Source organism: Tachyglossus aculeatus, chromosome 4, assembly GCF_015852505.1.
Source record: "Tachyglossus aculeatus isolate mTacAcu1 chromosome 4, mTacAcu1.pri, whole genome shotgun sequence".
NCBI classification, from domain to species: Eukaryota; Metazoa; Chordata; class Mammalia; order Monotremata; family Tachyglossidae; genus Tachyglossus; species Tachyglossus aculeatus.
Genome location: NC_052069.1, coordinates 107622378 through 107639937, shown reverse-complemented (window position 1 = coordinate 107639937; position 17560 = coordinate 107622378). Strand labels below are relative to the sequence as shown.

Sequence of the window (17560 nt, the reverse complement as noted above, 5' to 3'; positions counted from 1 at the left end):
GATCCAATTCCCTTTTCTTTGCATCTGTGGGAGTCTTCCTCCGAAATCAGTCAATCAGTCAGTGGTATTTATTGAGCACTTACTGTGGGCAGAGCACCTGGGAGAGTTGGTATACATATTCCCTACCATATGGAGCTCATAGTCTAAGTAGAAGTCAAATTACTGACCAGGCATCTCTAAAGCTGTTACTATTGACTATATGCTGTATGTATTCTGAAAGTTTTGTTTGCAGCTGTAAATGCTAAATATGAAAGCCTCCCTCCCCGCCTGACACTCTGAAGCTTTATTCCTGCTTCACGGAAAGCTTTGAGAATCATATATCAAATCAGTCGATTAGTGAAGCGTTTACCTGGTTCATCTTGGAATATTGAAAATCTTTCCATAAAAATAGATTCTTTTCCCCCTTGCATGTTGAAACCGATGGCTTTTGACAGTTTAATTGGATGCTAAGGTAATTGCAATCTCATCATTACCTAAAGGTTTGTGCTGGTTAGAGGAAAGCCCTGCAAAGCAGTGTATATCACGGATTCTGAATGTTCACGTTAGACAAAGAAAAAACTCAGAAAATTACGTAGAATTATTCGGTATTGGAATATTTCTCAAGATCTCTAGGCTAGGACTGCTGCTTGTTCACAATAAAAGAATCTGTCCAAAATCCAGATTTTGACAGCAGTACAACTTTTTCAGAACCCTTCTCCTTTTTTCTTAGGTATCCCTCACCTCTTCAAGTAAGGAATTTTAATATTTTATTTCTTGCAAGAGGAGAGAAAGAGACACGGCTATATTTTTGAGTGTTTGCCGGAAGTGTGCCTGAGTCCTTATGTTTAATAAGAATGTAATTATGTGATTGTATTTCATTTTTAACCATTGATTATGTTCCCTCTTAACTTTATACCTGAGGTTTGTAAATGCATGTTTATTTTAGAAATCCAAACTAACAGTTAATTTTAAAAGAAATTGTTGCAAAATCCAATAGGTTTGTTTTTTTTTCTTTGAAATTTAGTTCCTTCAAGACCATCCACACCTGAGAAATATTCAGTGACTCATGTCTGTGCGCGATTTGGGCCTGGTGGGCATCTTATTAAAGTGCTTCCCAACCTGCCTTCTGAAGGGCAGCCAGCTTTGGTTGAGATACACAGCATGGAGGTAACAACGTTAATGCCCTGAGAACTTTTTTGCATCCACATTTTAAGAAAAAGAGAGGCTGATTTTATTTAGCTTTTTTTTTTGACATTATCAGCCTTTAAAATTGCAATATAGAAAATACTTCAGTGATGTGCCAAAATTAAAATATTTAAGCTTTTCCCCCAAAACTTGGTTAGGTCTTAAATTTTTCAATTCTTCCCTCAATTTTTGCACTCTTCTATTAAAAGTCAACAGTGTCATATCTGTGTAGATTTCTGGAGTAGCGCAAGAGAAGTTTTCATTTTCTTTTTACCTTAACCACTGGATTACATTGAAGAAGACTATCACTTGTGAATAGATGATGTCTCAATTTTAATTTTGCCCTATGTATTTTTGGCCTTCATATTTGTTTATTTGAAAATTTGGTTTTTCATTATCTTCTGATTTAGACTATGCTGCAGCATACTCCGGAACAGGAAGAGATGAGATCATTCCCTGGACCACTAGCTAAGTACGTACTATTCAGTGTTGTATTTTCTATATATAATGGTAGTTGCTAAGCCTAGCATTTTGTTTAACTATTTTTCTGTGGCACTGAATTCTGTTTGTTCCATTTTTAGAGATGACACCCATAAAGTGGATGTTATTAATTTTGCACAGAACAAAGCAACGGAATGTTTTCGAAATGAAAATTTAATCGATAAAGAGTCTGCCAGTCTTCTCTGGGATTTTATTGTACTCTTGTGCAGACAGAATGGGGTATGTTTCTTTTCATTGGCTTTTGCATGTTTCAAGTGTTAGACAGAACTGAAGGAAATCCCAGTGAGTTTTGATCCCGACTTGAAGGTAATAAAAGCCCTTGAGTAAATATGGTGTATTTGAAACTAGGAAATATGAAGTGTCTGTGGCCTGTGTAAGGGAGATAAAAATCAGAGGCAAATTGTTTGTGACTTCTAAGTGTGACTGTATTTGTTCAGCCTCTTCCTATAAGGGTAGTATAATAAGGATCAAGAGATCAAGGTAGAGCCTTTCAGAATCTCATCTGGACATCTGGCTTCTTCCTCTTCTGTCCAGTCTTTTTTTAATAAAAGAAAAATGCATACTCCTTTTCCATCTTCCTACATTAGTGAGCGTGACTTTTGCATCACTCTTGAAAATATCGTTTCAGAATTGAGGAATTTTTTGTTTTTATCTCCTGGCCATTTTTGCAGACCGTCGTGGGGACAGACATTGCAGAGCTTCTGTTAAGGGATCACAAAACCGTGTGGCTTCCCGGGAAATCTCCCAATGAAGCAAACCTGATTGACTTTTCCAATGAGGCTGTGGAGCAAGCTGAGGAGGAGGAGGCCGGCGAAGCACAGCTCTCGTTTCTCACCGACAGTCTGGTAACCACTACTGATAGTTTTGAAAAGGAGACTGAGAGATTCCGAGAGCTCCTGCTTTATGGCCGGAAGAAGGTGAGCAGTTTCTTCTCCTTCCTAATTCACTCCCATAGTCACTGCCCCCTCCAACTGTTCCAGACATTCCCTCCCTTCCCAAGCCTTCTGTTCCCCCCGCTCCCACCATCTCTTTCCCTTAATGACCTGGCCACACACTTCACATTTCACGCTGCTTAGAAGAGAAGCAGCGTGGCTCAGTGGAAAGAGCACGGGCTTTGGAGTTCAAACGGTCATGGGTTCAAACCCCGGCTCCGCCAGTTGTCAGCTGGGTGACTTTGGGCAAATCACTTAACTTCTCTGTTCCTCAATTCCCTCATCTGTAAAATGGGGATTAAGACTGTGAGCCCCCCCGTGGGACAACCTGATCACCTTGTAACCTCCCCATTGCTTAGAACAGTGCTTTGCACATAGTAAGCGCTTAATAAATGCCATCATTATTGTTATTATTATTACTATCCACAAAATTGAAACCATCAGGAGTGATCTCACTTAGTACAGTGCCTGGCACGTAGCAAGTGCTTAACAAATACCAGAATTATTATTATCTTCCAATCACCTCTGCTTCTTTCCGGTCATCCCCTCTCAACCCTCTTCGACTCTCCCTATATTCCCTACTCTCTCTCCCTCTGTGTTGCATATATACTTGGATCTGAACTCTCCAAGCACTTGATATTCACCCCACCCTCAACCCCACAACACTTAGGTATCTTATGTAAATTATGTTTATATCCTTAATGGATTTATTTATATTAATGCCCGTCTCCCCCTCTAGACTCTAAGCTCCTCATTGGCAGAGGCCGTGTCTACCAGTTCTGCTGTACGACAATAATAAATAATAATTGTGGTACTTGTTAAGCACTTACTATATGCCAAGAACGGTTCTAAACACTGGGGTAGATACAAGTTAATCAGGTTGGACACAGTCCATGTCCCACATAGGGCTCACACGCTTAATCCCTATAATTTTTAGCTGAGAGTTTGTGCAATGGGTTTTTATATCCTAGTCAAGGCCGGTTGCATTTGTTTTTCCTTAAATCAACAGGATGCATTGGAGTCTGCTATGAAGCATGGCTTATGGGGTCATGCTCTATTACTCGCTAGTAAAATGGACAACCGAACACACGCAAGAGTGATGACCAGGTAATGGGTTCATGCATCCAGTGTGAGTCAGTTCATTCCTTAGTTCAGATGTTTGGAAGCATCTGGTAGTTTCACTGGGGTAAGCTGGAGGAATTCCTCTTTAGTTGTGCTCACTCTTGGGCTTTGTCAGTGCAAAAAAACCTCATCATTTTACGGAATGACATGCCTTTCCAACAGTGCTTACAGGAAAAAAAAAAAGAAGTCTGTGAATTCTGTAGGCTCTTTGCCTTTTTAAATTTTCAGTATGCATGATTTTGCCCTGTTTCACCGAAGTAAGGGATAGCTCAGACCTATAACGATTTGCCTTGAAACTGTGTTTGTTTTGATGTACACGCAGGTTTGCCAACAGCCTCCCAATTAATGATCCCCTGCAAACTGTTTACCAACTCATGTCTGGAAGAATGCCAGCTGCATCCACAGTGAGTATTGTTTCTGTGGAGGCCTCCGCAGTGCAGGCACTTCACGTGTCTTACCGGGAGACAGCCACAGGCTTTTGCTTCATTGGATGGTATAATTCCGACCTGAATTATTCACCCTTCATAGAATTAAAATTCCCCTTCCCCACCCCTCCAGTTCGTGTGATCCTTACTAGGCGCGGTCATAGTATTGAAGTGCTTAGTTTGTGCAGAGCACTGTTCTGAGCACTGGGAGAGAAAATATGGGAGGGAATTGAGTGAGACACGATACCTGACCCTTGGTGGGGCTCATCCTTATGGGCAGGGATTGTCTGCATAGTCAGAGTGTTCTGCACATAGTAAAGGCCCAATAAATAAATACCATTGCTTGATCATTCCGTCTTCTCATTTTAGTGCTGTGGAGATGAGAAATGGGGAGACTGGAGACCTCACCTTGCTATGGTTTTATCCAACCTGAACAATAATATGGATGTGGAGTCACGGACAATCGCCACTATGGGGGATACTCTTGGTAAGTGAAGACGTTCAGCTTAGCATTGCAGCAACTAAGCGAAAAAACAAAGACATTTTAAGGACAACCAGTGGATCTGAAATATAAAGCAGATCTATTTTTTCGGTGGATTCTTTTCCCCCCTTCTGTGTTTGAGTGTTTTCGGGTCTTTAGAAACTCCTAGTGGCGTTAAGGGTGTTTCCTGACCGAGCTCCTGTCTGTTTTTTCAGCTTCGAAAGGCCTCTTGGATGCTGCACATTTTTGCTACTTGATGGCCCAGGTTGGATTTGGGGTCTATACAAAGAAAACAACAAAACTCGTCCTAATTGGATCAAATCACAGGTGTCACAGCTTTCTATCCGTTTTCTCCAATAGAAAAAATTGAACTTCAGTGGCTAAAATCGGAGGGACCCGTTCTTTTTATTTGATTCTGTTTGCCAGTGTCCTCTGGCACTAATATCAGTAATTAGATTGTAGTGATCCCGGGGCTAAAAAAAGGCAGAATTTTTTTTTTTTTAATCACAACTCAACCTACAATTCAGACTGACCAGTGACTAACTTTAAGGGGAATTGCTGCTACTGAGAGAAGCAGCATGGCTCAGTGGAAAGAGCCCGGGCTTTGGAGTCAGAGGTCATGGGTTCGAATCCTGGCTCTGCCAATTGTCAGCTGTGTGACTTTGGGCAAGTCACTTAACTTCTCTGTGCCTCATCTGTAAAATGAGGATTAAGACTGTGAGCCCCCCGAGGGACAACCTGATCACCTTGTAACCTCCCCAACGCTTAGAACAGTGCTTTGCACATCGTAAGCACTTAATAAATGCCATCATTATTATTGTTATTATTACTGATATAAGTACCTTTCTTTTTTTCAATAAATGGAATTGTCTTTTTCTCCATAGTTGGCGATTTCTAAAATTTGCTTCCAATGAAGCCATTCACAGAACTGAAGCTTATGAATACGCACAGTCATTGGGAAGTCAGCCCTGCTTCTTACCAAACTTTCAGGTGAGCATTTATCCTGTTTAAAAAGTTTGTCAGAGGCGCTTGAGTGTCTTTTATGTAAGCCTCTCTTAAATATGATTTGCTTAAAGTCTTGGAGCACTATTTCTCTTAAATTCTATTTAAAGAGGCTTTTGCCTCCTTATTTCTGGAATGAAATGAATTATAATATTTGTCATTCACTTCAAAACCCAGTTGGAATCACCCCCCCTCCCCCAGCTTTTGTATATGCAGCTATTCATTTTTATTTTAAATTTTTTTTAAGTTCCGGGTATGTTATAGTTCCCGGATGTTGAATATAAATAAAATCGGAAGCGACGCTATCATTTCCAAGTGTCCTGATGAGCTTAGGGATTGTCCCAGGTAGAATGATTACTTGGGGGAGCTGGGCTACTGAGAATATGTCTGGATGGAGCTCTATAATTAATAACAATGGTATTTGTTAAGTGCTTACTATGTGTTAAGCACTGTTCTATGCGCTGGAGTTAGCTACAAGGTAATCAGGTTGGACTCAGACCCTGTCCAACATGGGGCTCACAGTCTTAGTCCCCATTTGACAGATGAGATAACTGAGGCCCAGAGAAGTGAAGTGAGTTAGTCAAGGTCACCCAGCAGACAAGTGGCGGAGCCTGGATTAGAACCCACGTCCTCTTGACTCCCATGACCCTCTTGCCACTAGGTCATGCTGCTTCCCTCGTCTTCCTTCTCCCTGCTGCTGATGCAGCCCCGGCCCCAACTCTTAAAATCTCACTCTCCAGGCTGCCAACCGCCACACCGCGCCACTCAGGCACGGCCACAAAGTCTCAGGAACCTGATGGATCCGACGCCCTTGGCATGTAGAGGGAGACCTGTTTGGAGACGGTCAGAGAGGTTGCTTTCACGTGTAGCTGCCCTTCTCACCACCAGCGTGGAGTTCCTGGTGCAGAGGCTGTAGGAATTGATAGAGAAGGGAAATGGGTCAGCCAGGTTTTTTCATTTATTGTTTTATCCGTTAAGTGCTTGTTATGTCAAACGCCGTTCTACGCGCTGGGGCGGATACGAGTTTATCAGGCCGGATACAGTCCCTGTCCCAGTCCGGGAGACTAGGCATCGAACCCCCGTTTTGCAGTTGAGGACACTGAGGCCCAGGGAGGTCGAGTTGTCTGTCACTCACTCACCAGACAAGGGGTGGACCCGGGATAAGAGCCCAGGGTTAGCCGCGAGCCAGCTGCAGAGCAGCAGTATGAGGAAGAGGTAAGTGAAGGTCCATCTGGTGTCATGTCCACTGCCGGCTGCGCGGTTTTTCCCACCCCGCTCTGGGCAGCTATTGGCAGCAGGGCCTTCTGCAACCTGGCTGTCTCCCTTACTCTCTCTTGCGGCTTCTGCCATTCCGTTCTGAGGCCTCTCTCTCTTGGCAAACTGGTGATTCTCCAAGTATGGATGTCTCAGTGAAGGTGAGGCTCTCGGCCTCCCTCTGATGTGCATCTCTTTCTTGCTACTGTAATTTTGAATGAAGAAATTTACACCACTTAGTATGTGGGGAAAATGTTCTTTATTGTGAAAAATGGAGTATTTTGAAATCCCAAACTCCAGGCAAGTGAGCCTTGCGTAGTACTGGCTAAGCGTCGGATTTTTATCATACCCTCAAGAAGAAGGAAAACATTTGCACTGCCCCTGAATGTTTCGGAGTACAGTGGTAATGGCTCACCTAACCATAATGTGTCTTTCAGAGGCACCGTGGCCATTAACGAAGAAGGGCGAAGACCGAGTAATCGTGCGTTAGATCGGCCCCGTAACCGTACTGTCTTGATTTTTAGGTGTTCAAGTTCATCTACGCCTGCCGGCTGGCCGAAGCGGGTCTCGCCGCACAAGCCTTTCATTACTGCGAAGTCATTTCCAAAACCATTCTTCAGCAGCCACGCCAGTATTCACCAGTGCTCATCAGCCAGCTTATTCAGGTACCGTCTGTTGGTGCTGTTTTCAGGAGGCTGCGGCAAGGGTAGGACTTGCAGGCTAAAAGATGAAGTGTTGAGGATGTTAATTTACTTGCTGTCCGGAGCAAATCAGGTAAGTACTTGAGAACAGGAGTACCGTGCATAAAGTTTCTCCCAGCAGTTTTCTGTTCATGGAACTGTTCTGTTACTGGGAAACTTTCTAAGTGACTCACCCAAGTCTATGTATATCTACTTATTGTTGGGGTCAGCTGAAAGCAAGTAGCCTTGTGGGGTGCCCGTTTGAGGGAAATGGTTTGTAACGAGGAGAAAGGTGATGGCGCACGATGAGAGGAAGGATTTTTGTATCGAATTGGGTATTTAGAGTGTCTAAATGCACCTGATTTGAGAATATCAGTACGCACAGTCCACATGGCATAAGTGGGGAATACTGCATCATGAAAAGTGTTTCTAGTGGCATCGAAAACACCGAAAAATGCACTTCTGACGTTAAGTAAAGGCCATGTGTGGATGTGTCCTTAATGTATAGGCCCGTATAGTAGGGGAGTTGAGTAAGCTTACGATGCTAATTTTCATTGCCATGTTTCTCTTGAATTTAACAGTATTCAGGTTGATAATCACAGTGAATTTCAACGAGAAAAAAATTGGCTGACAAAATTGCCTGTAGTGATCAGTCGCCGCCGTTGTTTTTGTCCCCTTCTAGGTAGCCTCCCAATTACGACTCTTCGATCCTCAGATAAAAGAGAAACCAGAGCAGGAGTCCTTTATTGAACCTGCTTGGTTAGTTCAACTTCAGCATTTGCAAGGACAAATAAAGGTATGAAATTTTGCTTTCCAGGGCAATCCAACCTTTTGTAGGCAACTTGAACTGGTTTTTGAACTGCCAAAATGCTCTTTTGAAGCTTCCTTTCATATTGGAAATCCTAGATGTGAAGACTATTATAGAAATGTCAAGTAGTAATGAGCTAAAAATGTATTTATGCACTAATGACACCTACTTTACATTAGGAGGATAAATTTGATGATTAGAACTCTAGACGTGGTTAATTCAGGTTGCCAATTTAATGTGAGGGTTTGTTCTAGCTTTTAAGGCCCATGCCATGTATCAGTTTTTTCACGTATATAATTTTAAATTGGATTTAGGTTCTGGTACAGAGTGCTTCCTGAAAGTGCTCCGCTTCTTTAAAATTGCCCGAAAACCGTATTTTCTAGGAAGGTGATATAATTTGGAATCCAGACAGAGGAACCCCTCAGCAGTACCCGAGCACCCCAAGCTCTGAATTAGAGCAGTATGACGGCCCAGGACTTGCCCAAGAAATGGATGCAGGGACAGACAACCCGTTATTGGCATCCCTGTTGCCTAACTTGGAGCCACCTAATCAGAACGTGCTTCTCATGCCATCAGGTGAGTGCTTCATAACGAAGCAAGGGAGGGAAAGTAAAAGTATACCAAAGTTTTGGGTTTTTTTTCCCCCTTTGAAGAAATATGAAAAAAAAAATTGGGGAGCTATAGGTGTACATAGGAGTATCTAAGGAAAAGCAAGCCCTCAGAGCTACAACTTTGGAGTCTGTCTATTGGGAGAGAGTTAAGAGACTATACTGTTAAAATGAGGCCAGCCTTTTTTGGTTTTGAATATGAGAGAAGACAGGCTGCTACTTATGCAGCTTTAATGTCAATGGACCTAACTGTAGCTACGGTCAAGAACTATTATACCCTGCAGACAATTATGTTTTTGGAATAAAAAGCGGTTTAGTTTGAAGTGTTCCGATCTGCTCAAATATCAGTCGTTCCACGGATGAAATGTGGAGCGGAACCGTGCGTACAGCTTTCTTCTCCGTCACCCAGCAGCTCCTCAGACGATCTTGGAAGGCTCAGCTGGCACGGCCCCCCCTCTGCAGCAAGAAAGCCCGAGCAGCGTGCCATTCTACCCGGGGCCTCCCTCCATGAGGCCAGTCCCCGGCTACGGGCCACCTGGCTCTGTTCCGGGGTTTTCGGACCAGTCCGCCGGCGAGCCCGGAGCTGTGTACCCAGGACTCGATGGGCTACCAGGTGGGCAGTCTAGCCACGCAGCTGAACGGTTGCCAGAGGAATCCGGGAGCCGGGACCCAGGTTGGCCTCCTCCAGTCACTTCCTGCCATTCTTTGGAGGGGAAAACGTGAGGTCTGGCTTGAGTTCTGGTTTGGGGTTTTGGTTTTTTTGTTTGATTGGTTTGTTGGGTGTGCTGTCTTTTAAAGAGAAATGGTGAGGTGGAACCGATCGGTAGTATTAATGGAGCACATAACGGTGTGCAGAACACTATACTAGGTGCTTGGGAGAGTCTAGCAGAGTAAGTGGACACGATCCCTGCCCTCAGGGAGCCTGCAGTCTAGCAGGGGAGACTAGACGCTAAGAAAAATTATAGGCCAGGGAGGTGAATGACTATAAGGATATGTCCACAAGGCCTGAGTGGGAGACCTTTTTGCATTTTTTGTGATATTTAAGTGCTTCTGATGGGACAGGCACTCTATTAAGCTTTGGACTGGACACAAGCTAATCAGGTTGGACATAGTTCACGTCCCGTGTGGGGCTCACAGTCTTCATCCCCGTTTTACACATGGGGTAAGTGAGGCATAGAGAAGTTAAGGTCACACGGCTAACAAGTAGTGGAGCCAGGATTAGAACCCAGGCCCTTCCAGTTCCCAGGACCATGTGCCATCCACTAGGCCACACTGCTTCTCTATTAGAGCCCTGTTAGATTATTTCAGATTACCCCATGAGTTCACAACTGGATGTTACCAATTGAGGCTGGGATTACTAAATGAAAAATCTCTGTATAGCTGGTTAATTGGCACTGGTCTTTCTGACTTCTGTCCCCTGAATTCCAAGGTCTTTGGAGTGAACTCCTGGTGTCCAGACCGTACTTATTCCTGTCGTGAAGTCGCTCCGGCATTTATCCCTGAGACCTAGGGTTGGAAGGGTTCCTTTTAGTTTTGCAGGCAAGGTGGCTTTGCACCATCAGTTTTTAGCACTTCTTGTCATTGCTGTGCCTTTTTAAAAAAACAAAAAAAACTTGGACAAATGGAAGATTCAGATGTGACAAAGTATTTTCAATTTGTTTTTCTAAAGAATTAAGGAAATTACCCACCTCGAATGGTCAAGGTTGAAATTGGCCCTTGAAAATGACAGACGTTATGTAGTAGTATAATAGTAGTTGTAACAAATAACATTACTGTTAAGTGCTTACGGGGTGCAGAGCACTGTACTGTGTGCTAGGAAAAAATACACAAGATAAAAGTTAGACGTGGTCCCTGACCCTTCAGGGAAGGGCCCAGGATATTAAAGCATTAGGTTTATGAATATTATGCAGCAATAGCGTTAAATAGCTTTATCCTTATACCTACCCTAAGCATGGTTTTTGTTCATCTCTGAGGGGTGTACCACCTCACTGACATCGTAACTGTCTTTTCAAGCAACGAGAAGGATGCCCCAGGAATCCCCCATCAGAAGCACTTTCCCGGATCAGAGAGAAGATGACTTCAGTGGAAAACTGGTACTTTTCATCATTTGCTATCAATAGCTGAACTAAAATAGCCGGGTCACCTATGTCCTGCAACTCTGTAGATTCTGCTAAAGCTGAATCACGACGGGCCTCGAGAGTTGTTTAATAACTTGGCAAGCCATATATGTAGCCAAAATTTGAAATGAATGTGGTATTACACCAGAGAGCCTCGAATGCCAATTTAATCGTGGTATTTGTTAAGGCACCTGCTGTGTGCCCATCGGTGCACTAAGCGCTGGGGTAGGTACAGGATAACCGGGTTGGACACGGTCTCTGTTCCATGTGGGGCTCATAGTCTCAATCCCCATTTTACAGCTGAGGAAACTGAGGCACAGAGAAGTGAAGAAGCTCTCAGCTCTCAGTCTTAGTAGTGATTAATCTGTCACCGTATTCTCGTGAAAATAAGCAAAGGATGCTTGGCCCAATGTGCTGCTGCTTATCGCCTAAACGCCAATGTCAGTGTTGGATTAATGAAAGAGATCTCTTGCAATAGCTTATTAAGCCCGTGCTGGCTTTATCTAACCAGGCCCCAGGACGAAGATCGAGAACTACCTCTCAGTCTTCAGTGCACCTGGTATGCTTTTGCACGTGTTCATTGTGTTCATTTCTTTTAAACTTAACCCCTTAAATGTTGTTCCATCACCACACATTCTCCGATGTCTTTACTAAACATCTCCCTTTGGTCTTTCACTGCTGCCTCAAAACTTTGGTTTAAAACGAAGATGGCCAACATTACCTCCTGTTCATTTGTTTTGACCCAGGGCCCAGGAAGAAGGCCCCAGAACGCTGACTCTTTAGGGCACCCTGCAGGGAAGCAGCCTTCTCCTCCTCCAGCATCAGCTCCCGATGGAAAGAGGCCTGCCAAGGAGGTCAAAAAAGATATCAAAGAGCCCAAAAAGGTCAGTGAGATGCCCTCAGAGTGGCTTTTAGAACGGCCCATCATAAATAATGGTATTTATTGAACACGTACAGTTTAGACAGCAGTCAGTCATCAGTCACAGCAACTGTGTGCAGAGCAGTGTACTAAGCGCTTGGGAGAGTACAATATAACGATAAACAGACACGTTCTCTGCCCACAGCAAGCTTACAGTCAAGAGGGGGTGACAGACATTAATACAAATAAATAAATTCACTTATGTACATAAGTGTGGAGGGGCTGAGAGGGGGCATGAATGAAGGATGCAGATCAGGATGATGCAGAAGGGAGTGGGAGAAGAGGAAAGGAGGGCATGGTCAGGTAAGATCCATAGGAGATGTGCCTTCAATAAGGCTTTGAAGGTGGGGAGAGTCATTGTCTTTTGGTTATGAGGAGGGAGGGTGTTCCAGGCCCGAGGCAGGATGTGGGCGAGAGGTCAGTGGTGAGATAGACAAAATTGAGGCACAGTGAGAAGTTTAGCATTAGAGGAGCAAACTGTGGAGGCTGGGTGTAGTAGGAGAGTAGCAAGGTGACGTAGGAGGGAGCAAGGTGCTTTAAAGCCAATGGTGAGGAGATTCTGTGTGACGAGGAGGTGGATGGACAACCACCGGAGTTTCTTGATAGCGGAAACATGGCCTAAAGGATTTTGAAGATAAATGATCCGGGCAGCAGAGTGAAGTGTGGACTGGAGTGAGGAGAGGCAGGAGGCAGGGAGGTCAGCAGGGAGGCTGATATAATAATCAAAGCCGGATAGGATAAGTGATTTTATTAACATGGTAGCAGTTGGGGTGGAGAGGAAAGGGCGGATTTTAGCGATGTCATGGAAGTGGAACTGATAGGATTTAAGTGTTGGATTGAATATGGGGGTTGAGTGAGAGAGAGAGGAGTCAAGGATAATGCCAAGGTTGCAGGCTTGTGAGACAGGAAGGATGGTGGTGCCGTCTGCAGTGATGGGAAAGTCAGGTAGGGGCAGGTAGGACTGAACTAAGCTCTAGGGAGAGTACAATACAAACCAAATCGATAGCCACATTCCCTGCCCACAGCCAACGTACGGTTTAGAGGGGGAAGAAGCAGACTGAATTGATCTGAAATTCAGAAGTTTGTGTGGGTGTTTTGACTGGGGCTTGCAGATGAGCAGTGATCTTAAAGTTACAGAATAGGAAAATGATAGGTGAATTTTTTTTTTTTTTTGAAACCTTTTGAATTCAAGACAGGCACAATCTGTTTTCTAGTCATGACCCTCCCAGGTTCTTAGTGCCTTGGTTTCAATATCTACAAAATGGAAATATTTCCTGATTTGCCAGGAAATGCAAGCCCTTTGGAAAAACTCTCTAAATTTTCCCTTGTTTTTATTTTGTTCTTGTTTGTTCAGGGTGGTGAATCTTGGTTCTCTCGCTGGCTTCCAGGGAAAAAAAAGACTGAAGCTTACCTGCCAGATGATAAGAACAAATCAGTAAGTGTCTTCAAGAGCGTGACAGAATATTAATTTGGCCAATTCCAATTTGCTTCCTACAACGAGGATTTCGGGGATGTGTTTGGAATTTACAACAAAATGAGTATACCTTGGATCTTGGCACTAAATCAATCAATCAGTTCCTCCGAAACCGGCTCATCTTCTGCGTGTCCTACTCGGTGCTGAACAGAAAACAAAGCGAGTGATGAATTTACTAAAAAGGCAGCTTCATTTGCTAAGTTTAAATTTCCCTGAATGACCAAAGTGTTACTGATTTCTCCTCAGATTGTTTGGGATGAAAAGAAGCAGCGCTGGGTGAATTTGGATGAACCAGAAGAAGAGGTAAGTCATTATTGGGTGGTACGGTACTCAGAGACGAAACGACTTGGTTGCATGGTGTCCTGGAGCAGATCTTCAGAGGGCCCGGTGTAGCAGGACTGGTTGAATCGTCCTGTTCCTACCACCATTAGTCAAAGTGTTGTGGTTCTTCAAAAAAAAAATCAAAATCAAAAAGACCAAAATACTTTCAAAAGAAAAAAAAAATTCTAGTTCTTTTTGGGGAATGTTCTGCACTTTTGGAATGACAAAAATGTAATGTCCCAATTCATTGTTTTGGGTTTTTTAAAAAAATAATCATACTTGTGAAGTGCTTGCTAAGTGCCAGGCTCTGTTCTAAGCTCTAAGATAGATACTAAATAATCAGGTTTGCCACGTTTCCTGTCCCACATGAGGTTCACAGACTGTCGGAGGGAGGAGAACTCAGTCCCCATTTTACAGTTGAAGTAACTGAGGCACAGAGAAGTTGGGTCTTGCCCAAGGTCACAGAGCAGACAAGTACAGAGCTGGCTTACTGAGGAGTGTCTTGAATTTGGCCACTAAAAGGCTTTGATCCTTTGAATGTGATTCGTGTGTTGCAGAGCAAGCCACCGCCTCCGCCTCCATCCTTTCCTAAGGTTCCTCAGGCTCTTCCCCCAGGTCCCGGGGGACCTCCCAATGCATCTGTTAACATGTTTTCCAGGAAAGCAGGTAATAAGACCAATACAAAGAAGACCGGAGTTGGCCTCTTCCATTACTGTGTTTCAAAATGGGGAGAAAAGCACGGGGCACAGCGAGTAGGTTAGCGTAGAGGACCGAAGAGTGTGCACTGGGGTGTCCCGGGAGCGGAGAGGGAATAAATCAGAGGGAAAGAGCTGATGGAGTGTGCTAGAAAACCAGTCATCTGTTTAGTACTTTTTACTTAATGCAGTAGGAATGGGTAACCAGTGAAGGCGTTTGAGGTGAGAGAATTGTGCAGAGCGATGTTTCAGGGAAAGACAATCTGCGCAGCAGAGTTGAGAATGAACTGCTGGGTGGGGGTGAGACCAGAAGCAGGGAGACCATGAAGGAGGCTGATGCAGCCAGGAGGCTGAAGTACGCAAGCCAGGTGCCCAGCAAGGTGGCCATTTGGAAGGAGTGGAAGGGGCAGATCCTGGGAAAGATGTGGAGGGGAAAAAGCAGCAGATCCGGCAACATGCTGAATGGGGTGGTTGAAAGAGAGGGAAGAGCCAAGGGTAAATCCGGGGTGGTGGGCTTCAGAGAATCGTGGTGATGTCCACTGTGATGGGAGAGGTAGGTGGAGGAGAGGATTTGGAAGGGAAGAGGAGTTCAGTTTGGGACTGAACTGAGCTTGAAGCGTCAGTGGGGCCAGTGGAGAAGGAAAAGGAAATGCAAGACGGCAGAGAAAATGAGTAGTCGGGACTAGCAAGGTGTCTAGCTGCATAGAGGTGATAGTTGTAGCTGTTGGGGATGGATGAATTTCCCAAGGGAATGATTGTAGGTTGAGAAGAGAAGGACCCTAGAACAGGACCCTGAGGGAAAACCCCCAGTTAAGGGTTGAGAGGAGAAGGAAGAGCCATCGAAAGAGACTGAGGAGGAGCAGCTGGAGAGGTAGGTGGAGAACGGGGTTAGAAAACCAGGTTTCTTAGCATTTCCAAGAGAAGGAAGTATCAAAAGTAGACTTGAGGTTGAGGGAGGTTAGAATAGAGTAGCGTCCGTTAGACCTGTCAGGGTCACTGGTGACCTTGAAGAGCATGGGCTCGGTGTATTTCTGTGTTGTACTCTCCCAAGCGCTTAGTACAGTGCTCTGCACACAGTAAGCGCTCAAAAACTATGATGGATTGATCGAAGGTGATGGAAACAAGATGGTCAAGCGTCGAGAAGGGAATTGTAGGAGATGGAGGGGACACACAGCCTGTTCCAGGAACTTGAATGGGGCAGAAGCTGGAGGGGAGGTAGAGTGGGGGCCAGAGAAAGTTTCCGTTCCAGGTCAGGGAAGCGTGAGCATGTTTGAAAGCCAAGGGGATGGAGCCACCAGAGTGAGGGGTTGCAGGTAGAAAGGAAGAGTGGGTGCCAGTGCTTTTAGAAGACAGGAGGGAAATCCTTTCAGAGGCCCAGATGAAGGGGAGAGATGTCGGAAGGAAACGGAGAACTCTCCAGCAATGACTGGGAAGGAGGAGAGCATGGATGTTGGGGAAGGAGAGTTAGAGAGGTAAGGGGGAGACTTTGCGGAGTCCTTGCTTGATAGTTTTGATTTTGTCAACCAAGTAATTGGCCAGGACATTGGGCAGAGGTGGGAGCATTCAGGTCTTCAGGAGGAAATTAGAGAGTCTGGAGTAGTCGATGACCTGTGCATTCATCGGGGCCTGCTCTTTTTTCACAGCAGGAAGCCGAGCTCGGTACGTCGACGTCTTAAACCCAAGTGGAACCAAACCAAGCGCGCCCGTCCCTGCTCCTTCGGATCTGTTTGCCCCACTGGCACCACTTCCTATCCCTTCAAACCTGTTTGTGCCCACTCCAGGTATACAAAACAAAAACGGAGGACTACTTAGTATTCCACCGGCCCTTAAACCATTTCAATTCCACACGCTCGATCCATTTCGAGATTGTTGTCTTGTTCACAATTCCAGAAGAGCAGCCGCCCGTGGAAAGCGGTAGCCTGGAAGGGCAGACCTCGCCGGTTCTCCAAACCAACCCAGAAGCCGCGGCAGGAGCACAGGTACGACGGTCACGATGAATACAGTGAGCGTTTCCTCCCCCTCCACCCCTTCCAAAATAAAAAAGTCAAATAGATTCTAAAGTGGAGAAATTGATGGAAAAACTTGGTGCCTGACCTAAAACTTTTTGTTATCATAAAAAATGAGTGGATGCCAAGATCGGTAACTCTGGTAAACAGGATTTTAGGGTCACAGGTAAGTGACCTCATTTGCAGCTGAACCCGGACACAGAAGGTAATGGGTCTGTGTGTTTATTGCTTAATTATGGAGGCATAACCTTTCCTTTTGAAATAACCAGGAATCAGGGTATGCCCCTTTTTTAGGGCCAGGAGACAGAGGCAGCAGTACCACACTGAGTTCAGTGTTTGGCAGAAATGGCTCAGTCTTCTTGGGGCATCAGAAAGCATTCCTAAACCTGTTCTGAGTAAATTCATTTCATCATCCCGGAAGCAGCACCTCTTTATCCACGTGGTTTTGGTAACAAGGACGTTTTAAAACGTCGCCCCCGAGCAGCGACTCCATTCTACTCTTCTTTTTTTTGGCAGTTGGTGAATTCCGCAGCATCACCACCTGGTTGTGAACTCCCTGCTTCCAATCCGGATGGATCCCAGTCAGGAGAGGTAGGATTTTCCTGAAAAATAGCTCTTGAATAACTTGATCCAGACCGTCCAGTGTTCATGAACCACACCTCTCTGGTGATTTTTAACCTTTCTCTTCATAGAGGGACGCATTACCAGTTCACCTGTCTCTTTCAAAAATCACTTTCTAAATTGAAGTGTAATTGAGTGGGTAGAAAACCGTTTGGAAATTTCGAGGATTTTTTTTTTAATAGATCATATTGCTCCTAAGAGCACTTAATTCAGCTTTAACCTTCCCACACAAAATGCTTTAGAGTTTCCGTTGCAGTTTTTCATCTCCCTTCTCCATACTGTGTAATGCTCATTTAATCTCTGGAATGAGCATAGTAGCTGTCTCAGGGGAAGAAAACCCACTCGGCCAAATGCTGAGCCGATTTCTCCCCCCAATTGTCCACAGCTCTGATTTGTCCTTACTAAACAAAAACTAGTTACTTAAATGAAT

At 44.6% G+C, this 17560-nt stretch overlaps 1 protein-coding gene across 7 annotated transcripts in view; it reads left to right on the top strand.

Annotated features, from left to right (window-relative positions):
• The window catches only part of SEC16A (SEC16 homolog A, endoplasmic reticulum export factor), a 38326-nt gene that overhangs the window by 15820 nt on the left and 4946 nt on the right, over positions 1-17560 (top strand). For 4 of the 7 annotated variants that reach the window (XM_038745852.1, XM_038745851.1, XM_038745849.1 and 1 more), the window contains 22 exons: positions 1004-1146; positions 1575-1636; positions 1746-1884; positions 2337-2582; positions 3607-3704; positions 4042-4123; positions 4514-4631; positions 4841-4952; positions 5510-5615; positions 7406-7546; positions 8244-8357; positions 8753-8945; positions 9387-9650; positions 10991-11070; positions 11606-11653; positions 11841-11978; positions 13368-13448; positions 13734-13790; positions 14366-14474; positions 16147-16284; positions 16394-16482; positions 17026-17100. In XM_038745852.1, coding sequence (XP_038601780.1) covers positions 1004-1146; positions 1575-1636; positions 1746-1884; positions 2337-2582; positions 3607-3704; positions 4042-4123; positions 4514-4631; positions 4841-4952; positions 5510-5615; positions 7406-7546; positions 8244-8357; positions 8753-8945; positions 9387-9650; positions 10991-11070; positions 11606-11653; positions 11841-11978; positions 13368-13448; positions 13734-13790; positions 14366-14474; positions 16147-16284; positions 16394-16482; positions 17026-17100 — 2633 coding nt within the window. The remainder of the gene's footprint in view (positions 1-1003; positions 1147-1574; positions 1637-1745; positions 1885-2336; positions 2583-3606; positions 3705-4041; positions 4124-4513; positions 4632-4840; positions 4953-5509; positions 5616-7405; positions 7547-8243; positions 8358-8752; positions 8946-9386; positions 9651-10990; positions 11071-11605; positions 11654-11840; positions 11979-13367; positions 13449-13733; positions 13791-14365; positions 14475-16146; positions 16285-16393; positions 16483-17025; positions 17101-17560) is intronic. The other 3 variants (XM_038745847.1, XM_038745850.1, XM_038745848.1) reach the window with 3 other exon arrangements.